The sequence below is a fragment of the Oncorhynchus nerka genome, linkage group LG8 (genome assembly GCF_034236695.1).
Source record: "Oncorhynchus nerka isolate Pitt River linkage group LG8, Oner_Uvic_2.0, whole genome shotgun sequence".
In the NCBI taxonomy this organism is placed as follows: domain Eukaryota; kingdom Metazoa; phylum Chordata; class Actinopteri; order Salmoniformes; family Salmonidae; genus Oncorhynchus; species Oncorhynchus nerka.
This window is the reverse complement of record NC_088403.1, coordinates 43,048,624-43,074,063: the sequence shown is the minus strand read 5'-3', so window position 1 is coordinate 43,074,063 and position 25,440 is coordinate 43,048,624. Positions and strand designations below refer to the sequence as shown.

Here is a 25,440-nt window from a genome sequence, read left to right as displayed (position 1 = left end):
CAGCACAGGGATATCGTTACAGTACCGCTAAACCAATTCCTCCTATGATGACATATGATACTGCATTGAACCAGATACCCCTATTTAGAAGTACTCTATAGGCCTACTTCCACTATTTTCAGGAACTGTACCCCTGCCAAGTAGAGGAAAGTAAACAAACACATCAATGAAGAGCGAGTAAATTGTGTGCACACACACATGAATTCATGAAATTCCTCTACCCTCTATAGACTTGTTGTTTAGGTCAATTATTCCTTGTTCTGTTTACATACTGTGTTCGCTGACGTCATACTCGGAGAATGTTTCTCGCTGATACTGGTGCTTCTCACTGGTCATCACAACACTCAAGTCATAATTATCTTTCTGCCTCCCTCTATTTCCCTTCCTCCCTCTCTCCTTATTTCTCTGTCCCACTTCCACTCCCCTCTATCTCTCCTCCCTTGCTCTTTATACCCTCTCCCCTTCTCCTTCCTCTCCCGCCCCACTCTAGGAGGATGCGGCTGGGGCCTACGTGTCTCTGAACCTAACCCTTATATTAGTTTGGTGTGTTATATCATATTTGCTTGGTGACCCATGCAATTCTCTCTCTCTGTCTCTTTCTGTCTCTCTCTCTCTCACACACACACACAAAAGAGTATGCGGCTGGGGCACATGTGGCTCTGGACCATTAAATAAATAACAATAATATTTATAATTCTCTCCCTCTCCACAGGAGGATGCGGGCTGGGGCGCTATCGGGTGGGGCCCATGTGGCTCTGGAAGGCCCTGCTGGTGTTCGTGGCCATCGCCTTCGCAGGACAGTTACTGGGGGTCATCTTCAACAAAAGGTCAGAGGTCCTCCACCCTAGCATGGTCCCAGATCAGTTCCTGCTGTCTTTGCAAACTCCTGTTTGACAATGAGTGTTGGAGTTGGCAAGAAAGCGCAAACAGTTGCGGGATCAGGCTATAGCTACTCTGCAGCTCTTTGTAAAAACAACGTCTTTTTCTATTCTATTGTTCTTCAATAGAGAATAGAATCAACTTACCTATCCCAGTCCATGACAAGTGTTTAACCAGTATAGGAACAACCAATACAGCAATATGTTGTGTTCAGTCAACTTTCACCTGCACCTTTAGCAATTTGCTATTTGCACCATTCTCTTTTCATATTGCTTTCATCAGCAAAACAATGAAGAAGAAAAATACATTGTAGTAGCACCTACATTATAGAGACTTATCTTGTCCTGTATGTTACGTCTTGGTTCATTAATAACCTCTAAAAGTCTAAGCTGTTGGGGGGGGTTCTACTAAGCTAACATATGGAATTGTTTTAAGATGATCATACCAATCGATCATTTAGCTATATGATTTTTAATTTTTAGGACCCCTTTAACTATAAAACATATATATTTAAAAAATATTTAATGAAATATTGAATTTGTCCTTAACTACTATATCCCTTGGAAACGCATTGAATGACACATTCATAAATGGCAAAAAAGACAATCAAAAAATAAATAATAAGGTATAAGGTTTTGAAGTGTCTGGTCAATATCCAGGACATTCAAGAAATATTTAAGTAATCTTTTTCCCACATACAGTGCCTTGCGAAAGTATTCGGCCCCCTTGAACTTTGCGACCTTTTGCCACATTTCAGGCTTCAAACATAAAGATATAAAACTTAATTTGTTTGTGAAGAATCAACAACAAGTGGGACACAATCATGAAGTGGAACGACATTTATTGGATATTTCAAACTTTTTTAACAAATCAAAAACTGAAAAATTGGGCGTGCAAAATTATTCAGCCCCTTTACTTTCAGTGCAGCAAACTCTCTCCAGAAGTTCAGTGAGGATCTCTGAATGATCCAATGTTGACCTAAATGACTAATGATGATAAATACAATCCACCTGTGTGTAATCAAGTCTCTGTATAAATGCACCTGCACTGTGATAGTCTCAGAGGTCCGTTAAAAGCGCAGAGAGCATCATGAAGAACAAGGAACACACCAGGCAGGTCCGAGATACTGTTGTGAAGAAGTTTAAAGCCGGATTTGGATACAAAAAGATTTCCCAAGCTTTAAACATCCCAAGGAGCACTGTGCAAGTGATAATATTGAAATGGAAGGAGTATCAGACCACTGCAAATCTACCAAGACCTGGCCGTCCCTCTAAACTTTCAGCTCATACAAGGAGAAGACTGATCAGAGATGCAGCCAAGAGGCCCATGATCACTCTGGATGAACTGCAGAGATCTACAGCTGAGGTGGGAGACTCTGTCCATAGGAAAACAATCAGTCGTATATTGCACAAATCTGGCCTTTATGGAAGAGTGGCAAGAAGAAAGCCATTTCTTAAAGATATCCATAAAAAGTGTCGTTTAAAGTTTGCCACAAGCCACCTGGGAGACACACCAAACATGTGGAAGAAGGTGCTCTGGTCAGATGAAACCAAAATTGAACTTTTTGGCAACAATGCAAAATGTTATGTTTGGCGTAAAAGCAACACAGCTCATCACCCTGAACACACCATCCCCACTGTCAAACATGGTGGTGGCAGCATCATGGTTTGGGCCTGCTTTTCTTCAGCAGGGACAGGGAAGATGGTTAAAATTGATGGGAAGATGGATGGAGCCAAATACAGGACCGTTCTGGAAGAAAACCTGATGGAGTCTGCAAAAGACCTGAGACTGGGACGGAGATTTGTCTTCCAACAAGACAATGATCCAAAACATAAAGCAAAATCTACAATGGAATGGTTCAAAAATAAACATATCCAGGTGTTAGAATGGCCAAGTCAAAGTCCAGACCTGAATCCAATCGAGAATCTGTGAAAAGAACTGAAAACTGCTGTTCACAAATGCTCTCCATCCAACCTCACTGAGCTCGAGCTGTTTTGCAAGGAGGAATGGGAAAAAATTTCAGTCTCTCGATGTGCAAAACTGATAGAGACATACCCCAAGCGACTTACAGCTGTAATCGCAGCAAAAGGTGGCGCTACAAAGTATTAACTTAAGGGGGCTGAATAATTTTGCACGCCCAATTTTTCCGTTTTTGATTTGTTAAAAAAGTTTGAAATATCCAATAAATGTCGTTCCACTTCATGATTGTGTCCCACTTGTTGTTGATTCTTCACAAAAAAATACAGTTTTATATCTTTATGTTTGAAGCCTGAAATGTGGCAAAAGGTCGCAAAGTTCAAGGGGGCCGAATACTTTCGCAAGGCACTGTATTTACCCCTTATTTTGGTTGGCACAAAACTACCCCCATACTTCGATTAATTTGTATGGGTTACTTTCAGGCAAGTCCCATGACACTTTTTAATATTTATTTTATTTTATTGAACCTTTATTTAACCAGGCAAGTCAGTTAAGAACACATTCTTATTTACAATGACGACCTACCAAAACACAAAAGGCCTCCTGCGGGGACGGGGGCCTGGGATTAAAAATGTAAAATAAAATAAAACGATGAGAAACACCACAACACTACATAAAGAGAGACCTAAGACAACAACATAGCATGGCAATAACGCATGACAACACAACATGACAACAACATGGTAGCAACACAACATGGCAGCAGCATAACATGGTAGCAGCCCAAAACATGGTACAACCCTTATTGGGCACAGACAACAGCGCAAAGGGCAAGAGGTAGAGACAACAATACATCACGCGAAGCAGTCACAACTGTCAGCAAGAGTGTCCATGATCGAGTCTCTGAATGAAGAGATGGAGATAAAACTGTCCAGTTTGAGTGTTTGTTGCAGCTCGTTCCAGTCGCTAGCTGCAGCGTACTGAAAAGAGGAGCAACTCAGGGATGTGTGTGTTTGGGGACCTTTAACAGAATGTGACTGTCAGAACGGGTGTTGTATGTGGAGGATGAGGGCTGCAGTATGTGTCTCAGGTAGGGGGGAGTGAGGCCCAAGAGGGTTTTATAAATAAGCATCAACCAGTGGGTCTTGCGACAGAAAAACAGAGATGACCAGATTACAGAGGAGTATAGAGTGCAGTGATGGGTCCTATAAGGAGCATTGGTGGCAAATCTGATGGCTGAATGTTAAAGAGCATCTAGCCGCTCGAGAACACCCTTACCTACCGATCTATAAATTACGTCTCCAAAATCTAGAATGGGTATGATGGTCATCTGAATCAGGGTTAGTTTGGCAGCTGGGGTGAAAGAGGAGCGATTACGATAGAGGAAACCAAGTCTAGATTTAACCTTAGCCTGCAGCTTTGATATGTGCTGAGAGAAGGACAGTGCCATACTCCCAAGTACTTGTATGCAGTGACTACCTCAAGCTCTAAACCCCCGGAGGTAGTAATCATACATGTGGGGAGAGGGGCATTCTTCTTACCAAACCACATGACCTTTGTTTTGGTGGTGTTCAGAACAAGGTTAAAGGCAGAGAAAGCTTGTTGGACACTAAGAAAGCTTTGTTGTAGAGCGTTTAACATAAAATACGGAGAAGGGCTAGCTGAGTATAAGACTGTATCATCTGCATATAAATGGATAAGTGAGCTTCCTACTTACTGGCTGAGCTATGTTGTTGATGTAAATTGAGAAGAGAGTGGGGCCTAGGATTGAGCCTTGGGGTACTCCCTAGGTGACAGGCAGTGGCTGAGACAGCAGATGTTCTGACCTTATACACTGCACTCTTTGCGAGAGGTAGTTTACAAACCAGACCAAAGACCCCTCAGAGACACCAATACTCCTTAGCCGGCCCACAAGAATGGAATGGTCTACCGTATCAAAAGCTTTGGTCAAGTCAATAAAAATAGCTGCACAACATTGCTTAGAATCAAGGGCAATGGTGACATGATTGAGGACCTTTAAGGTTGCAGTGACACATACATAACCTGAGCGCAAACCAGATTGCATACCAGAAGAATACTACAGACATCAAGAAAGCCAGTCAGTTGGTTATTGACAAGTTTTTCCAACACTTTTGATAACCAGGGCAAAATACAAATTGGCCTATAACAGTTACGATCAGCTTTATCTCCCCCTTTAAATAAAAAACGCACCGTGGCTGCCTTCCAAGCAATCGGAACCTCCCCAGAGAGTAGAGACAGGTTAAAAAGGTCAGAGATAGGCTTGGCGATGGTAGGGGCAGAAACACTAAAGAAGAAAGGGTCTAATCCATCTGACCCAGATGTTTTTTTGGGGGGTCAAGTTTAACAAGCTCCTTTAGCACCTCAGACTCAGTGACCGCCTGCAGGGAGAAACTTTGTAGTGGTGTAGGGGATGAAGAGGGAGGAGCATCAGGGTAGTTGCATTAGAAGGGGTGGGAGATGAGGAAATGTTGGACGGGCAAGGAGGCATGGCTGAGTCAAATAGGAATCCTGACTTATTGAAGTGGTGATTAAAGAGCTCAGCCATGTGCTCCTTGTCAGTAACAACCACATCATCAACATTAAGGGACATGGGCAGATGTGAGGAGGAGGGTTTATTCTCCAGGTCTTTAACCGTTTTACAGAACTTCTTGGGGTTAGACCCACAGAGAGAGACCTGCTCCTTAAATTAACTAACTTTGGCCTCCTGGATAGCCTGAGTGCACTTATTTCTCATTTGACTGAACACGAGCCAGTCAGCCTGAGTATGCGTGTGCCGAACCTTTCGCCAAATGGAATTCTTGAGGTGCAGTAACATGTTACTTCTAATTCTCTTTATGGTGGCATGTTTGTTAACAATACCACTGAAAATATGAAAAAATAAGGTCCAAGCGTCTTCGACAGAGGGGATCAAGCTGATTCTATTCCAATTTACAGAGACCAGGTCATGAAGGAAGGGTTGCTCATTAAAATGTCTTAGCAAGCATCTATGACATCCGGACAGGTCCTTTCACTGAGCAGCCATTACGAAGACAGGCTGTAAAACAGTCATCACTAACGTCATTACAGAAAACACGTCAAGGAGAGTAGCCTTTTCTGGTTGTTTGGAGTGATACCTTGTGGGGTTGGTAGTAATCTGAGAAGGATTTAAGGAGTCCCATTGCTTTAGGACTTGGTCAGGTGGTTTAAGTATGTCCCAGTTTAGGTCACCTAGCAGGAAACATTCAGACGTAGTGTAAGGGGCCAGGAGAGAGCTTAGGGCAGGTAGGTTACAGGCCGGTGCTGATGGAGGACGATAACCACCAGCAACAGTCAACAAAGAGCTATTTGAAAGTTTAATGCTTGAAACCAGCAAATCAAATTGTTTGGGGACAGACTTGGTGGAGACAACCGAGCACTGAAGGTGTTCCTTGGTAAAGATTGCCACTCCACCAACTTCGGCAGATCTGTCTTGCTGAAAAAGGTTAGAACTAGAAAGGTTAACATTAGTGTTCAAAACACTCTTCCTTAATCACAATTGATCCATTTTAGGTAGTGTTAACGTGCAGAAAACCCAGGCTTTTACGAGAGCAGAAATCAGTGAAGCAGATATCAGAGCACACGTCAGAATTGGGGCTAGCAACAGTAGATGGGCCAGGGTATATATGCACATTTCCAGATATCATCAGCAGTAATACAATCAAGGCACGGCAGAGGACAGGGATAGCTTTGCAGTGTTGATTTATGACATTTGAATGTGCATTAGATGGCAACAAGATCATATTGTACAGCCATCTCATCAGGTAATATGAATATAAAGCCGGCGAGAGGTGGTAAGAATAGGATGGGAGGCCAAGAGTCCGCGTAACCAATAGAGAGCCAGAGTCCCAAGTGTGGGAACAAACAGTCTGTCCCACGGTTGGGTAAACAAGCAAGTGCATAGTCATCAGCATGTAGGAGTCATGAGGCAAATAGCATAAAGCACAAGAAAAAAATATAACGACATGGGGCTAGCCATTGTAAGTTCAGAGTCACTCGCCCCAACAGTGCGTGTGTGCTGGAGTTGAGCGAAAGCTCGGGAGAGAGCGGGGAAGTGTGGCGGGGGTACCTATACCAGACAGGCCAGGGCAGACAGTGAACAGATCACCAGGTGGAATCCAAGCAGCAGTGTCCCATCCACATGGGATAAGCTATGTAGAAAATGCCAGCGGATGGTATCTGAACAGTGGGAGGGGGCTTCAAAGGCCTCTGGATTTGGGTGGGTAGGCTGTGAGACTCTCCTGCCATTGTTGGGCTCAAAGGCTTAGACACCTCTCACTTCACACCTCAGTGCCATTTGTAGTTGTATCTGTTCTGTCCTAGCAAGCTTGGTAGCCTTAACTTAGCATTATGGGGGTTGTAGAGCAAAACGGAGAACCCCATCATGTTCGTGAGAGTCTCATCTTTACATAAAGTTTGTAGGTCAAACCGTTTTGGACACTACAAGCGTTTTCGTGAGAAGACAGATTTCTTTGGATGTCTCATGGTCTGACAAAAACTGCTGTAGCTCGGCCACCTTCCATCATAGATGTGAAGGCTGAAATAGGCAAATGCGGTGGATTATCACGCAGCCCCATGCTCATTTTTTTAATGTAACTGTATTTAGAAAAAAGCATGCTAAGTGACCTGGTCCGTGTTGTCTTCTAGAGTGACCCGGTCCGTGTTGTCTTCTAGAGTGACCTGGTCCGTGTTGTCTTCTAGAGTGACCCGGTCCGCGTTGTCTTCTAGAGTGACCTGGTCCGTGTTGTCTTCTAGAGTGACCCGGTCCGTGTTGTCTTCTAGAGTGACCCGGTCCGTGTTGTCTTCTAGAGTGACCCGGTCCGTGTTGTCTTCTAGAGTGACCCGGTCCGTGTTGTCTTCTAGAGTGACCCGGTCCGTGTTGTCTTCTAGAGTGACCTGGTCCGTGTTGTCTTCTAGAGTGACCCGGTCCGTGTTGTCTTCTAGAGTGACCTGGTCCGTGTTGTCTTCTAGAGTGACCCGGTCCGTGTTGTCTTCTAGAGTGACCCGGTCCGTGTTGTCTTCTAGAGTGACCCGGTCCGTGTTGTCTTCTAGAGTGACCCAACTGTTTGGATAGAAGTGTATCCAGTAAATAACTACAGTATTTATATGGGTCTATAAACTAGGGTACCAGTGAGGATTTCCTACACTGGACAACTTGTTACAGCTGTTGATAAGTCATTGATAATGATCTGCCAATTTATTTCATGTCATTACATTAAGATGGAAGGGGGATCATAGCTATATTCCATAAAATGTACGAGTTGATTTATATCATATATAATATATCATATATACCTACTAACTATTTGATACCACGAAATTGGGGAGACAAGGGGGGGGTAAAAAAGGGGGTAAAGATGGGGACAAAGATCATACTTTTTGGAGAAATGTCCTCTGGTCTGATGAAACAAAAATACAACTGTTTAGACATAATGACCATCGTTTTGTTTGGAGGAAAAAGGGGGAGGCTAGCAAGCCGAAGAACACCATCCCAACCGTGAAGCACGGGGGTGGCATTATCATGTTGCGGGGGTGCTTTGCTTGCAGGAGGGACTGGTGCACTTCACAAAATAGATGGCATCATGAGGGGGGAAAATTATGTGGAAAAATTGAACAACATCTCAAGACATCAGTCAGGAAGTTAAAGCTTGGTCGCAAATGGGTCTTCCAAATGGACAATGACCCCAAGCATACTTCCAAAGTTGTGGCAAAATGGCTTAAGGACAACAAAGTCAAAGTATTGGAGTGGCCATCACAAAGCCCTGACCTCAATCCTATTGAAAATTTGTGGGCATAACTGAACAAGCTTGTGCGAGCAAGGAGACCTACAAACCTGACTCAGTTACACCAGCTCTGTCAAGGGGAATGGGCCATAATTCACCCAACTTGTTGTTGGAAGCTTGTGGAAGGCTACCCGAAACATTTGACCCAAGTTAAACAATTCAAAGGCAATGCTACCAAATACTAATTGAGCGTATTCTTAAAATAAAGTGGTGATTCTAACTGACCTAAAGTGGTGATTCTAAGACAGGGAATTTTTACTTGGATTAAATGTCAGGAATTGTGAAAAACGGAGTTTAAATGTATTTGACTAAGGTGTATGTAAACTTCTGACTTCAACTGTAAATTATACAATTGTATAGCATTGAGGTCCTTGAAAATTACAATTAAGTTCTTGAAACAGTCCTTGAATTTGACTTATCAATGTCTGTATGAACCCTGCTTAAAGAATGTATAGTCATATGCCTATGTTGTTGGATAGGCGGAGTTATGGGCCAATTTGCATACATTTACATTTATTCCTCTCAGTGCACATGTGGAACTGCATAAAAATATTTTTGTTTGAAACCATTTTGAAATTATCATCTTTTCCCCCTCCCCTCATGTAGCCTCCAGCAGGACAGGTCGCGGTCGCTGTTCTCATCCGACGGCCAGGGCCCGCCTCTGGGCTCCTGTCGGCCCCACAGCCACGTCATGTTCCTGAAGACCCACAAGACAGCCAGCAGCACTGTTCTCAACATGCTTTACCGATACGGAGAGGTAGACTACTTCATCTTCCGTTTGGCTTTCTTCCAGCAAACTTATTTTGATGTTATATTGTACGATTTTGTTTGGCTCTTTGAAAGCAGCTTCAAATCCATAGTCTTGTTCTTCTAGGAGAGAGATCTGTTCTTCGCCTTGCCTCTGGGGTACCAGTTTGGCTACCCCCTCCCCTTCAACGCACACAGGGTCAAAGGTTATAGAGGGCCCCACGTGGCCGAGTTCAGCATTATGGGAAACCACATGCGCTTCAACAAACCAGAGGTACGTGCTTTAGATTATTAATTGTGTATTTCTTTATTTTCTTCCCATGTGTATTTATTGAGGTTTTTGAACAGCAAAAAAAACAAACAAACCCATTAACAGGGCAAGACACAAGGTCAGTTGTATTGTAATTTTTCCTATATTCATGTGCATGTGAGGACATTTTTTAATTCTATATTTACACGTTGGCCTATTATTTATTGAGGAAATAAACAAAATCAGGACAGAAGGGAGAAAAAAAACGAATACAAACAGAATATTATTTTTAAAAAATTGTGCGTTAGTTTAACACAGATTATTATTTTCATGGAGATGATGATAATATTTTGTAAGTTTGGCAGGTTCCCTTGTGATTTGTTAACTGCTTCTGTTGTTGGCAAAGAAAAGGACAGTGACAGTTGTATGTGTACGTTTCAACAGGATGGAGCAATTTAGCTACCAAAAGTATGTGGACACCTGCTCGTCGTACATCTCATTTGAAAATCATGGGCATTAATATATAGTTGGTCCCCCCTTTGCTGCTATAACAGCCTCCACTCTTTTGGGAAGGCTTTCCACTAGATGTTGGAAAGGACATTTTGCCACAAGAGCATTAGTGCATTTGTGAGGTCGGGTACTGATGTTGGGCGATTAGGCCTGGCTCGCAGTTGGCATTCCAATTCATCCCTAAGGTGTTCAATGGGGTTGAGGTCAGGGCTCTGTGCAGGCGAGTCAAGTTCTTCCACACCGATCTCGACAAACAATTTCTATATGGACCTCGCTTTGTGCACTGGGGCATTTTCATGCTGAAACAGAAAGGGCCTTCCCTAAACTGTTGCCACAAAGTTGGAAGCATAGAAATATCTAGAATGTCATTGTATGTTGTAGCATTAAGATTTCCCTTCATTGGAACTATGGGGCCTAGACCGAACCATGAAAAACAGCCTCAGACCATTTTTACCCCTCCAACAAACTTTACGTTCTCCTGGTATCTGCCAAACCCAGATTCGTCTGTCGGATTGCCAGATGGTGAAACTCGGTAGTGAGTGTTGCAACCGAGGACAGATGAGTTTGACGGCGGACCCCTTCTGTGAGCTTGTGTGGCCTACCACTTTGTGGCTGAGTCGTTGTTGCTCCTAGACGTTTCCACTTCACAATAACAGCACTTACAGTTGACCGGAGCAGCTCTAGCAGGGCAGAACTGGCAGGGCAAAATTTGACGAACTGACTTGTTGGAAAGGTGGCATCCTATGACGGCACCGCGTTTAAAGTCACTGAACTCATCAGTAAGGCCATTCTACTGCCAATGTTTGTCCTTGGAGATTGCATGACTGTGTGCTCGATTTTATACACCTGTCAGCAACGGGTGTGCCTGAAATAGTTGAATCCACTAATTTGAAGGGGTGTACTTTTGTATATATAGTGTATCTTAGAATCATCACTGTGTGTGTGTGTGTGTGTGTGATACTTGTTAGAAAACATCAAAGACTGGGTTTCAACTTCACAAACATTAGACTCATTGCACACACACACACACACACACACACACACACACACACACACACACACACACACACACTCCTACTAGTCCTTCTAAAATATTTTGTTTATTTTCTTTAGGGGCTAGATCTGCTTTAATATTGCAGATACATTGTGGCTTCTATCACTGTAATTGGCTGCATCATTTCCAATCCCCCATATACACTACCGTTCAAAGGTTTGGGGTCACTTGGAAATGTCCCTGTTTTTGAAAGAAATGCAATTAGAAATACAGTGTAGACATGGTTAATGTGGTAAATTACTATTGTAGCTGGACACGGCAGATTTTTTATAGCATATCTACATAGGCGTACAGAGGCCCACCATCACTCCTGTGTTCCAATGGCACGTTGTGTTAGCTAATCCAAGTTTATAATTTTAAAAGGCAAATTCATCATTAGAAAACATTTTGCAATTATGTTAGCACAGCTGAAATCTGTTGTTCTGATTAAAGAAGCAATAAAACTGGCCTTCTTTAGACTAGTTGAGTATCTGGGAGCATCAACATTTGTGCGTTCGATTGCAGGCTCAAAATGGCCAAAAATAAAGAACTTTCTTCTGGAACTCGTCAGTCTATTCTTCTTCTGAGAAGTCATGGCTATTCCATGCGAGAAATTGCCAAGAAACTGAAGATTTCGTGCAATGCTGTGTACTACTCCCTTCACAGAACAGTGCAAACTGGCTCTAACCAGAATAGAAAGAGGAGTGGGAGGTCCTGGTGCACAACTGAGCAAGAGGACAAGTACATTAGAGTGTTTAGTTTGAGAAACAGACGCCTCACAAGTCCTCAACTGGCAGTGACCAAAAATAAAGATGCATATATATGGACAGTACCGAAACAAATTATCTAATGATTCTGTTTCTTTGCAGCATAATTTGCAGAGCTGGGATGGTTGTATCCCCCATATATATAACATTCTATTGGTTGTAAAAATGTTGTATAGTAATTTAAATTGAAAATGTTGTATCAGTTCATAAACCATGTGCCATGGAAGCGGTACATCGACAATCTCTTCACAACAATTTTGCAATGTGTATGGCACAGCTGTCATTTTTTGGGGTCCTTAAATGACACTGGTATACTGTTTTTATCACAATTTCCTTTAAACAATTTTAGTCTTTAATGCAGGGCTGACAGACAAGTTCCTTACTTTTCCCCCCTTCCACTTGCCTTTTCCACTTTTGCGGTAATGCTGCAATTAGTTGGTTGTAATTTTGGGTAGAGCAGACATTTCCATATATTTTTGTTAGCTGCATGTGTGACATAACTCCACCAGTCCTATTTTTGATATAATTCACAAAGATTATACTTTTGTTTGTTTTTTATTCCCCAAATAATGTTTATTTTATAATTTAGTATATTTGAGTTTCACCATATTGTTGTAATATGTGTTCTGTCTTTCCTGGTGGATTAAACTGAAATTGCAACCAATTTTCTATGGCTTGTTTTAAAAATAGCGATATTTTGGAGATTATTTCATTTTCAAATAACCGCAGGTGAGAGGTTGTAATAAAGGCCTAAAACATTAGCTAAAGTGCCACCCTGACCCTGATGAAGTAAAGGCATTATACTGCAATGAAGAGAAGAGTGTGCGTCACCTAACTTCATATTTTTATATCCATTCTTTAGTTCATTATTACATTTTTTACATCCAATCAAACAGCTTTCAATGTTTTTAATTATACAGTGTACTGGGTCATTTCAAGTCATTCAAACAGTTTGACTATGGCCTCCATCACTCGTTTTCTTTCCCCATGACCTTTGGCCCTCTGACCTCTTCTTCTGTGGTCCTCCAGGTAGAGAAGGTGATGCCAGTGGACACCTTTTACTTCTCTATCATGCGTGACCCCGTAGCGCTGGCCGAGTCGTCCTATGCCTATTACAAAGCTGTCGCCCCCGCCTTCAAGAAGGCCAAAGGTACATCATGTAGCCATTCTATTCCACTGCTTAATGCTCATGTATGTCTGCTATTCTGTTACTTTTTGGGCACAGGTTAAGCCTAGTCCGGTACTCAAAAGCACTTTCATTGGAGATTCTCCATTGAGCATGCATTTTTAATTCAGGAGTAGGCTTAATCTGTGTCTGGGGAATCAGTTTTTTATCTACATTGAGGTTGTATGCTGCAAAATGAATTGCCTCATTGAGGTCAAAGTTTTCTTAATCTAATTTTAATGTAATCTCTAATCTAATTTGAACCTTAATCTAATCTGACAGGCCTGGGAGACTTCGCCGACAACCCCAGGAAGTACTACGACCCCCGTCTCCGTAACAACCACTACGCCCGCAACCTGCTCTGGTTCGACTTTGGCCTGGACCACAACGCCAACTTCTCGACCATACTGGCCCGAAGAGGCGAGGCGGCCGTCCGACGCGCCTTCAAACTCATCCTGGTCTCTGAGCACTTTGACCAATCCATGGTACATATAATTATAATATATAGTAATATATGCCATTTTGCAGACGCTTTTAGCTTTTATCCATAGGTGGCCCTTATCCCAGATCAGCACTCTTTTTAATTATTTTATTTAACCTTGATTTAACTAGGCAAGTCAGTTAAGAACAAATTCTTATTTACAATGATGGTCTACCAAAATGCAAAAGGCCTCCTGCAGGAACTGGGGCTGGGATTAAAAAAATATAATATAGGACAAATCACACATCACTACAAGAGAGACACCATAACACTACATAAAGAGAGACCTAAAGACAACAACATAGCATGTTTTGCTGCCATGCTAACACAGCATGGTAGCAATACCACATGGCAGCAGCACAACATGGTAGCAGCACAAAACATGGTACAAACATTATTGGGCACAGACAACAGAACAAAGGGCAAGAAGGTAGAGACAACAATACATGATGCGAAGCAGCCACAACTGTCTCTAAGAGTGTGCATGATTGACTCTTTGAATGACGAGATAAAACTGTCCAGTTTGAGTGGTTTTTGCAGCTCGTTCCAGGTGCATTGGTGGCAAATCTGATGGCCTAATGGTAAAGAACATCTAGCCGCTCGAGAGCACCCTTACCTGCCGACCTATAAATTATGTCTCTGTAATCTAACATGGGTAGGATGGTCATCTGAAACAGGGTTAGTTTGGCAGCTGGGGTGAAAGAGGAGCGATTACGATAGAGGAAACCAAGTCTAGATTTAACCTTAGCCTGCAGTTTTGATATGTGCTGAGTAAAGGACAGTGTACCATCTAGCCATACTCCCAAGTACTTGTATGAGGTGACTACCTCAATCTCTAAACCCCCAGAGGTAGTAATCACACCTGTGGGGAGAGGGGCATTCTTCTTACCAAACCACATGACCTTTGTTTTGGCGGTGTTCAGAACAAGGTTAAAGGCAGAGAAATTCTTGTTGGACACTAAGAAAGCTTTGTTGTAAGAGCGTTTAACATAAGATACGGAGAAGGGCTAGCTGAGTATAAGACTGTATCATCTGCATATAAATGGTTACGTGAGCTTCCTACTGGCTGAGCTATGTTGTTGATGTAAATTGAGAAGAGCGTGGGGCCTAGGATCGAGCCTTGGGTTATTCCCTTGGTGAAAGGCAGTGGCTGAGACAGCAGATGTTCTGACTTTATACGCTGCACTCTTTGAGAGAGGTAGTTAGCAAACCAGTACAAAGACCCCTCAAAAGACACCAATACTCCTTAGCCGGCCTTAGCCGACAAGAATGGAATGGCCTACCGTAATCAAAAGCTTTGGCCAAGTCAATAAAAATAGCAGCACAACATTGCTTAGAATCAAGGGCAATGGTGACATAATTTAGGACCTTTAAGGTTGCAGTGACACATCTATAACCCTAGCTCTTGCTCTGAGACCCTTTATAAATACAGGCTCTGGGTTCAGTTTTTCCTTTTAGATACAGCAGATAATATTACATTCACAGGACAAGGTGGACCTGTTCCTAGATCAGCACTCTTTTTCCTACGCTTTATGAATACAGGTCCTGGGGCCATATGTATCAAGAGTTTCAGCCTAGGATTGTTGATCTAGGATACATTTTGCCTGAATGAATAAGATTATCTGATTCAAAATCAGCACACTTACTCTGAGAAGCTTTATGAATGTGCTGACCTAGGATATGTTTTGCCTTTTCGATACAGTAAATAAGATTTAATGGACAAGGTGTACCTGATCCCAGATCAGCACTCTCTTACCTACGCTTTATGAATACAGGTCCTGCTGCGCCACGCCCTCTGCTGGCCGCTGGACGCCATCGTCTCCTTCAGTCTCAACGCCCGCCAGCAGAAGCCCAGCGGAGGCAGCTCCTGGGTGGGTAAAGTGGCTGCTGCGCAGCCCCCCGCCCTGGCTCTAACAGACGACCAACGTCTAAAGCTCCGCGAGTGGAACGCCCTGGACTGGCACCTCTACCAGGCCTTCAACCGCTCCTTCTGGAACGAGGTGGATCGCTTCGGGAGAATTAGGATGGACCAGGAGGTCGCTCTTCTCCGTACCCGCCGGGATGTGCTGGCCCGGGCCTGCCTGAGGGACGGCGGGAGACCTGTGGAGGCCAGCCGCATCCGCGACAAGACCATCAGGCCCTTCCAGAGCGGCTTGGTGAAGATCCTGGGATATGAGCTCCAGCCTGGGCTGGACAACGCTACTCATCAGTCCTGTCTGAGGATGATCAGGCCAGAGATCCAGTATAAGGACCTGCTGGATGCCAGGCAGTTCCCCAGGGCTGCTCCCCAGGCTGCCCAAGCCCAGGCCCCGGCTATCCCTGCTGGGGGAGCCTACTTGAGGAAAGACCCTTCTTCCCAACTCAGGACAGGAGAGCTGGGGGTGGGGGAAGGACGAGGGGGGACGGGGGAGGACAGGAGTCGGTTATCTCATAGTAATAATAATAATAATAACCAGACATTGCTACGAGGAGGAGGGAAAGGGAAGATAAAATAGTTTTCCGTCCAGAATTCACTGCCTTGAGAGAATGGATAAGACAGAACGCTGACTGAGCCTGTGTACTCTTACTCATGCACTCGTTGAGTATTCTATTACTAAAGTACTCAAGAGACTTGTTGGAAATAAATACCCATTCTCCCTCCAACCCACCTCTACTGTACATTCTCTTCTGGCTGAACTTTGGACTGGTTATGACTCTATTTCGTGTTCATACGGCATTTATGATTGCTGTGGATGTGTTTTAATGGGACTTGAAATGGAATTGCATTGCATTCAGTGGGCCAGATGTCGTTCAAAAATTCTGCTTCTCTGATCGAGAAAGAAAGTTCGATTTGGTGGTCCAACTGCTACGTTCAACATACAGTGAGGGAAAAAAGTATTTGATCCCCTGCTGATTTTGTACGTTTGCCCACTGACAAAGAAATGACCCGTCTATAATTTTAATGGTAGGTTTATTTGAACAGTGAAAGACAGAATAACAACAACAAAATCCAGAAAAACGCATGTCAAAAATGTTATAAATTGATTTGCATTTTAATGAGGGAAATAAGTATTTGACCCATCTGCAAAACATGACTTAGTACTTGGTGGCAAAACCCTTGTTGGCAATCACAGAGGTCAGACGTTTCTTGTAGTTGGCCCCCAGGTTTGCACACATCTCAGGAGGGATTTTGTCCCACTCCTCTTTGCATCTTCTCCAAGTCATTAAGGTTTCGAGGCTGACGTTTGGCAACTCGAACCTTCATCTCCCTCCACAGATTTTCTATGGAATTAAGGCCTGGAGACTGGCTAGGCCACTCCAGGACCTTAATGTGCTTCTTCTTGAGCCACTCCTTTGTTGCCTTGGCCGTGTGTTTTGGGTCATCGTCATGTTGGAATATCCATCCACGACCCATTTTCAATGCTCTGGCTGAGGGAAGGAGGTTCTCACCCAAGATTTGACGGTACATGGCTCCGTCCATCGTCCCTTTGATGCGGTGAAGTTGTCCTGTCCCTTTAGCAGAAAAACACCCCCAAAGCATAATTTTTCCACCTCCATGTTTGACGGTGGGGATGGTGTTCTTGGGGTCATAGGCAGCATTCCTTCTCCTCCAAACACGGTGAGTTGAGTTGATGCCAAAGAGCTCCATTTTGGTCTCATCTGACCACAACACTTTCACCCAGTTGTCCTCTGAATCATTCAGACGGGCATGTATATGTGCTTTCTTGAGCAGGGGGACCTTGTGGGCGCTGCAGGATTTCAGTCCTTCACGGCGTAGTGTGTTACCAATTGTTTTCTTGGTGACTATGGTCCCAGCTGCCTTGAGATCATTGACAAGATCCTCCCGTGTAGTTCTGGGCTGATTCCTCACCGTTCTCATGATCATTGCAACTCCACGAGGTGAGATCTTGCATGGAGCCCCAGGCCGAGGGAGATTGACAGTTATTTTGTGTTTCTTCCATTTGCGAATAATCGCACCAACTGTTGTCACCTTCTCACCAAGCTGCTTGGCGATGGTCTTGTAGCCCATTCCAGCCTTGTGTAGGTCTACAATCGTGTCCCTGACATCCTTGGAGAGCTCTTTGGTCTTTGCCATGGAGAGTTTGGGATCTGATTGATTGATTGATTCTGTGGACAGGTGTCTTTTATACAGGTAACAAACTGAGATTAGGAGCACTCCTTGTGTGCTCCTAATCTCAGCTTGTTACCTGTATAAAAGACACCTGGGAGCCAGAAATCTTTCTAATTGAGAGGGGGTCAAATACTTATTTCCTTCATTAAAATGCAAATCAATTTATAACATTTTTGACATGTGTTTTTCTGGATTTTTTTGTTGTTATTCTGTCTCTCACTGTTCAAATAAACCTACCATTGAAATTATAGACGGATCATTTCTTTGTCAGTGGGCAAACGTACAAAATCAGCAGGGGATCAAATACTTTCCCCCTCACTGTCGTCTCCTGCACGATCAAAAACTCAGCCTGTCAGTTTTAGTTTTTTGAAAAATAACTAGGCTATTACCTTTCTTGAACGCTAACACAGACAGCATATATGATATGACAGCAGCCAGGCAGCCAGCCATAGCCACATACTGGGAGAGGAATGATTCCCACCTGATGTGAGTTGCATGTTCTGACTGGAATCCATCGCTTTGAACACAGTGTGTCCGGAGTAAAAAATGTAGTCCATTATGGCTGGAATGCAACGAAAGCATCAATATCAAACACATGATACTGTTCTATTCATTCCATTCCAGCTATTACAATGAGCCTGTCCTCCAATTTAAAGCGACACCAGCCTCCACTGATACGAAGCCAGCATTGGAGAGCAGTGAGTCTCAGAATAGGCTTAACTGTGATGTCTCCAAGGTGGGACTTAGGAGCGAAAACTCTTAAGTTAACACATGGTACTTTGATAAGGACCGAAGTGTACAGCAGTAATGTACTGTATCTGAACTGAAGCACTGTGGTTGAATGGATAGCTAGCATGTCTGACTTTGAACCTTTTTAGTGTGGCTTTCAATAGATATAGTAATATTGGATACACAGTATTTCCCTGACTCAATGCGGGTGTTAAATGCGAGCTACACAGCAAATGGGCCAGTGTTCCCGAGTGTTGATTTTTCAGTGTAACATTTCTAGTGTTGATTCCGGTGTTAAATTAAAACTATTTGGTGTAATTGAACCCCAGTGTTGGTGTTAATAACCGGTATTAAACTAAAACAACGTCCATTATTATCATATTTCTGATATCTTTGTCTTCCCAACCCGGCAGTCATTCTCAATGCAGGTTGCAGGTCAATAAGAATTTAAAATGTTGCATATACCCAGTCTGTCTGGATTCCAATAGGAATTACTCATCACTTTGCAAGCCGTCATCTTAATGTGACTTGCAGGCCTGAAAACCACGAGTTTCAGGCCACTGTATTGGGCTAAAACAAGGCCCTCAAAATAAAGCCTTATTAAAAACTTGTTGTATTGTGTTAAATAATACAATTTTAATCTTCACATTTTCGCTATGGATCTCACTAAATGGATGAATGCAACAACCATGTCTCTGTCACAAACAATTACAGTTATAGGCAAGGTACTCTGGGAAATATGGAAATAAGGCTGTACACTAAGCAGTGTGCTAATTTAACACTGAAAAGTGTGGACCCGCATAGACACTGGACCAGTGGCCTCACATTAATTAGTGGATTTGAGGGTTATGCTATCATTCAAATGAAAGCCAACCTCAATGTGAGGTGGTGATTCACTGAAATTGTCCAGTCCAAATAGTGCTGTTTACTTTTCCTTATTGGCCAATGGCCATCTACCGAAATAAACGTTATCAATAAAGTTGATAAATGGCTGTGAAAAGTTGCCATCTATCGACATATATGTAGTATACCCATGTTCATTGAGGTTTGTCTGTTAGAAAAGCACAGACAGTACATGTCTCTGCGGTTGTTGTCCCACTTCCATTGATTTCAAAACAATATCGATGTGAGCGATTAATTTGCGCTTGATATTGAGTACAGTAAAACAAGCTAATCAATTCCAATCTTGAGAACAAGATTTTGGACATCAAAAACCAGTTTGGCCATGAGTCAAAAAGCCATGACAACAGGAAGCAGCAACAGTATAATTTTAAATGTATGTTTTAGGAATATAAATGGTACTTTTAACATTATTTTTCAGGATTATACATTGTCAGGTAAAAGCAATTAAATGAGCCCAAAAACATGCTATGATTTATTGATTTTGATGATATTAGTGGAATTGTGAATACATATACTAAATACATATACTGTACATCATGTGTGTACATACATTGGCGTGCAAAAATATGGCCTTTTTCCTATTTTGTTGCCTTACAACCTGTAATGAAAATAGATTTTGGGGGGGTTGTATCATTTCATTTACACAACATGCCGACCACTTTGAAGATGCAAAATATTTTTTATTGTGAAACAAACAAGAAATAAGACAAACAAATGAATATTTGAGCGTGCATAACTATTCACCCACCCCAAAGTCAATACTTTGTAGAGACACCTTTTGCAGCAATTACTGATGCAAGTCTCTTGGGGTATGTCTCCTTAAGCTCTGCACATCTAGCCACTGGGATTTTTGCCCATTCTTCAAGGCAAAACTGCTCCAGCTCCTTCAAGTTAGATGGGTTCCGCTGGTTTACAGCAATCTTTAAGTCACTTCACAGATTCTCAATTGGATTGAGGTCAGGGCTTTGACTAGGCCATTCCAAGACATTTAAATGTTTCCCCTTAAACCACTTGAGTGTTGCCTCAGCAGTATGTTTAGGGTCATTGTCCTGCTGGTAGGTGAACCTCCGTCCCAGTCTCAAATCTCTGGAAGACTGAAACAAGTATCCCTCAAGAATTTCCCTTTATTTAGCGCCATCCATTATTCCTTTAATTCTAACCAGTTTCCCAGTCCCTGCCGATGAAAAACATCCCCACAGCATGATGCTGTGATGATGCTACCACCACCATGCTTCACTGTGGGGATGCTGTTATCGGGATGATGAGAGGTGTTGAGTTTGCACCAGACATAGTGTTTTCCTTGATGGTCAAAAAGCTCAATTTTAGTCTCATCTGACCAGAGTACTTTCTTCCATATGTTTGGGGAGTCTCCCACATGCCTTTTGGCGAACACCAAACGTGTTTACTTATTTTTTTCTTTAAGCAATAGCTTTTTTTCTGGACACTCTTTTCTGTAAAGCCCAGCTCCGTGGAGTGTATGCCTTAAAGGTGTCCAATGGACAGATACTCCAATCTCCACTGTGGACCTTTGCAGCTCATTCAGAGTTATCTTTGGTCTCTTTGTTGCCTGTCTGATTAATGCCCTCCTTGCCTGGTCTGTGAGTTTTGGAGGGTGGCCCTCTCTTGACAGGTTTGTTATGGTGCCATATTCTTTCAATTTTTTAAATAATTGATTTAATGGTGCTCAGTGGGATCTTCAAAGTTTCTGATATTTTTTAATAACCAAACCCTGATCTGTACTTCTCCACAACTTTGTCCCTGACCTGTTTGGAGAGCTCCTTGGTCTTCATGGTGCCGCTTGGTTGGTGGTGCCCCTTGCTTAGTGGTGTTGCAGACTCTGGGGCCATTCAGAACAGGTGTATATATACTATTTTGTGTATGTCCATTACATGAAATCCAAATAAAAATCTATTTAAATTACAGGTTGTAATGCAACAAAATAGGAAAAACACCAAGGAGGATGAATACTTTTGCAAGGCACTGTACATATACAGTACATTTAACACACAGATACTTGCGCTCGCACACACGCACACACTGTACTCCGTCATGCTTGACAGCTTAAGTGTGAGTCATGGAAGCTCATTGAAAGGCACTCTCACAGGTCCCAGTGGTCCAGCCAGCCAGGCAGCGCAAGTGGTGTCAGGTGACCATGGAGCGCATATAAAGTTACGTCATATGCTGGTGTGGAAATGAATGGTAGCCCGGGCCATATGTATCAAGCGTCTCAAAGTGTTTTATCATTTAGATCATACTTAATCAGATCATTGTGGACAGGGAGGACCTGATCCTAGATCAGCATTCCTACTCTGAGACTAGATAAATACGGGCCCAGATCTGTCTCTGCTATCTAGCCAGTCCTATGTTCGTAACTCACAAACATAGGAGTTGGCTGTACAGCACAAATTGATCTGGGACCAGGCAATAGCAATGCCTCTAAGTACCAGGATGTCAATATTGATTAAATATAATAATCAATAATCAGTATAAAACGTGTACACAAAGGTACAAATGTCTTTGGCAGAACAAGCTGTGATTTTTGTAGAGAATCTGTGACTGTCTGGAAATTTCTAAGTAATCTTTTAAACAATATCGGTGGTGTCTATGGCTAACAACATGTATGATCAAAATAGGCCCATGTTCAGTAGAAAACTGAAGAAATTGTCTTGAAATGGAGGAGGCACTACCAGAACTTGTCCAATGAAAACACAAATTTCCGTTTCAAAATGTTTTCTGTTTTCATGCCCAGGGAATAACTGAAATATGTTTTAAAATGTATTTTAACTGTTTGATTCAAAACGTGCATAGAATGTGGAAGTTAAAACAACTGCTATCTCTTTCACTGTCTATCTATCTGCATTTTCTATGTTTTACATCCTTATGAACTACAGTTATGGCGTGTGTATTAACCTAGAGCCCATTTCGCTGCCTCCATGTTTGTTTATTTTTTGTAGTTTTTGAATGTCTTGATCAAGAGTCACAGAGATGGAGGTTTTAACAGAAAAAGAAGATGTTGATTGTTCAAGAACATGTAATCATTTTTAACATGTTACAAAATCCATTACAAACTCAATTAAATGTACCATCCAGGAACAACAACCATTTCACAAACAAACAAACACTAATAAAACAGCTATTTCTTGCCTTAGAAAACAGTACATTTCGGAAAAAGGGCTTTAAAACGATAGCTTGCTGTATTTATCGTTACTTAAAAAAAATATTGTTGTATATATTGTATTTATTTTAAGGTACATAGTGTTAAAAAAATTGACTGGAATTCACTGTTTGTTCATTTTTTGTTTTCAAAACAGAGAGCCAACGGAAACATACACACATTGATACACCATTTAATTATGTTGATTATCCCAATTATTATTATAATATTAACAATATTACACATTAATACAAAAACACAAAACATTTATGGTACTTGACCCAAGTTACTACAAGTTTATGAAATATTTATGCATTAAAAGAATGGCAGGAATGCAACTACACACACACACAGTGGTGGAAAAAGTACTCAATTGTCATAGTTGAATAAAAGTAAAGATACCTTAATCGAAAATAAAAGTGAAAGTCACCCAATAAAATACTACTTAACTAAAAGTCTAAAAGTATTTGGTTTTTAAATATAAATACAAAAGTAAATGTAATTGCTAAAATATACAGTACCAGTCAAACGTTTGCACACACCTACTCATTCAAGGGTTTATCTTTGTTTTTACTATTTTCTACATTGTAGAATAATAGTGAAGACATCAACTATGAAATAACACATATGGAATCATGTAGTAACCAAAAAAGCAAAAAATGTTTTATATTTGAGGTTCTTCAAAGTAGCCACCCTTTTCCTTGATGACAGCTTTGCACACTCTTGGCATTCTCTCAACCAGCTTCACCTGGTAAAAGTGTCACACCCTGCTCTGTTTCACCTGTCTTTTGGCTTGGCTCCACCCCCCTCCAGGTGTCGCACATCTTCCCCTATTATCCCCTGTGCATTTATACCTATGTTCTCTGTTTGTCTGTTGCCAGTTTGTCTTGTCCCGTCAAGCCTACCAGCGTGTTTTTCAGAACAGCAGGCAGGCTTACGCCTGTTTCCTTGAGCCTGTTTTCTAGTTTTCCTGGTTTTTGATCTGAGCCTGCCTGCAGTTCTGTACCTTTTGCCTCTGCCCTGGATTACTGACCTCTGCCTGCCCCCGACCCGGAGCCTGCCGCTCTGTACCTTATGAATTCTGCCCTGGACTACCAACCCCTATCAACCACATTTCCTGTTTTTTAATGGATATCCAGGGGTACACTCCAACACTCAAACATAATTTACAAACTAAGAATTTGTGTTTAGCGAGTCCCCCAGATCAGAGGCAGTAGAGATGACCAGGGATGTTCTCTTGATAAGTGTGTGAATACGACCATTTTCTTGTCCTGCTAAACATTCAAAATGTAATGATTACTTTTGGGTGTCAGGGAAAATGTATGGAATGTAAGTGAAGTAAAAGTATAGAAAGGTTTACAAAAAAGTTGTACTTTAAAATATTTTTACTTAAGTACTTTACACCACTGCACACAAACACACACACAATGCACATTACAAGCAGTGCACAAATTTATATACTGACAATATTGTAAGAAAGTTTAATTTTGTTGCTCAAAACATGTTACAAATAGAAGTGATGGGATTGCTACTTTTAAGTAGCTTTGGAGGCAGCTCTGCCTGCCAGACTGATGTTTAACCAACTCTGGATTGAGTAGGTTAAACATCATCCTTGGAGGCTGAGCTGCCTCACAGGCTAGTCTGAAGGCATATTTCTCGCTTGTGCGGATTGCTATAGTACTGTGATAATAATAAATACTTTTCTGTTGACCTCTCCACTATTGACTTGGTGGGACTATTGACTTAATTCTGTTTGAGAATGAATGGTACTGTACACTACTGAAATAAAGGGTTCTTGTCTCATGTCGAGTTGAAGCATACTCACCTGGAATCATGGAATCTTCTTTTCTCTTTTTTCATTTTTTTTTCACTGCCATTCAAAAAAACATTAAATGGGCATCATTCTTGAAAGTGGAATAAGGTCTTGAAACATTGAAATGTAAACTTAAATACATTGTCCCTCCACCATTGAGTATTATTGATTGAATTGATATCATTATGATTTAATACATTTGTATGGGTAAACCAAGGAAATATTTCCTAGGGTAAACCGAGGGAATACAAAAGTACTTCTCTAAGCCTACATTTTTTTTTTTTTAAAACATAACATTTAAACTGGATTGATAGGAATTGTATTCTCATTTAAATTGGGACTATTCTACCATACTTGAGAGCATACATTTTGCAGACATCGAAGGTAATATTTCAGCAAAACATATTTATTGTATCACTATCTTTTTTCTTACTTGAAGTTGTTTATACTTGGTTTGAAACCTTGGTATTTGTCTGTGTGCATTCATTCATAGTTTGTTTTTTAATTGTATGAAATAAAAGCAAATATTTCCTGACCAAAGCTTTTGTCTGTGATCCTAGTGTGGCTTTGAGTGGCATATCTATTTAAGATTGAAATAGAAATTTCAAATCTCTCTAGCCTTTGTTGCAAATTGATCACATTATTAAGTTTTACAATGGGATTAATGGGATTTTCAACTCACAAGATCAAGTGTTATTTCCTTCATTGTCAAACAAGCTCACAGTTTTTAATAATACATGAACTATTTAGCTACGTTGACGTAGGGTGAAAAACAATTTCAAATGTATTGGGGGATTATTTGGGTCTACCTAAATGGTGAGAGAAAGGCTTGCTATGTGGGCCTCTGTTAATTAATTCCAATTATCAGCAGTTGAATACTCCTGCCTAGTTTAAAAATGCAGCTCTTTTTCTCTGTGGTCGACTAGTTGTACTGGAGTGCACTGCACTGCTATGCTGCAGAGTGAAAGCGTCAGTCGCAGGTTCACCGACTGATGATGGACACAAGTGAATTGGATTTTAAATGTTTATTATTATAGAGATATTTGTAAAAATAGGCCAACTATCGATGCTGGTCATACACTAAGAATATTAACCCCCGAGTGGGTTTTGAATAGTATTAGCTTGCGTGATTGTATAGCAAGCTATCAACAGGATACATAAT

The 25,440-nt window shown here is 41.8% G+C and overlaps 1 protein-coding gene and 1 long non-coding RNA gene across 2 annotated transcripts; one reads left to right on the top strand and one right to left on the bottom strand.

Moving 5' to 3' along the window:
- The first annotated feature begins 726 nt into the window (after positions 1 to 726).
- On the top strand, positions 727 to 23,028 carry LOC115133837 (galactose-3-O-sulfotransferase 2-like). Its single transcript, XM_029667312.2, has 6 exons — positions 727 to 827; positions 9,222 to 9,372; positions 9,490 to 9,636; positions 12,952 to 13,072; positions 13,370 to 13,572; positions 15,344 to 23,028. The coding sequence occupies exons 1-6, from the start codon at positions 748 to 750 to the stop codon at positions 16,061 to 16,063; spliced, it is 1,422 nt and encodes a 473-aa protein (XP_029523172.2). The 5' UTR covers positions 727 to 747; the 3' UTR covers positions 16,064 to 23,028.
- LOC135572927 (uncharacterized) lies at positions 22,325 to 25,440 on the bottom strand. The gene is made up of 2 exons (XR_010464553.1): positions 24,291 to 25,440; positions 22,325 to 23,739 (listed from the first exon to the last, which is right to left on the bottom strand). It is a non-coding gene; the product is annotated as an uncharacterized LOC135572927 (long non-coding RNA).

Excerpts from the sequence above, each read along its gene's own strand:
- LOC115133837 (XM_029667312.2), top strand. The coding sequence starts at position 748 with ATGTGGCTCTGGAAGGCCCTGCTGGTGTTCGTGGCCATCGCCTTCGCA. Across the intron at positions 828-9,221 it reads GGGGTCATCTTCAACAAAAG|CCTCCAGCAGGACAGGTCGC; the intron begins GTCAGAGGTCCT and ends CCCCTCATGTAG. Across the intron at positions 13,073-13,369 it reads CGCCTTCAAGAAGGCCAAAG|GCCTGGGAGACTTCGCCGAC; the intron begins GTACATCATGTA and ends CTAATCTGACAG.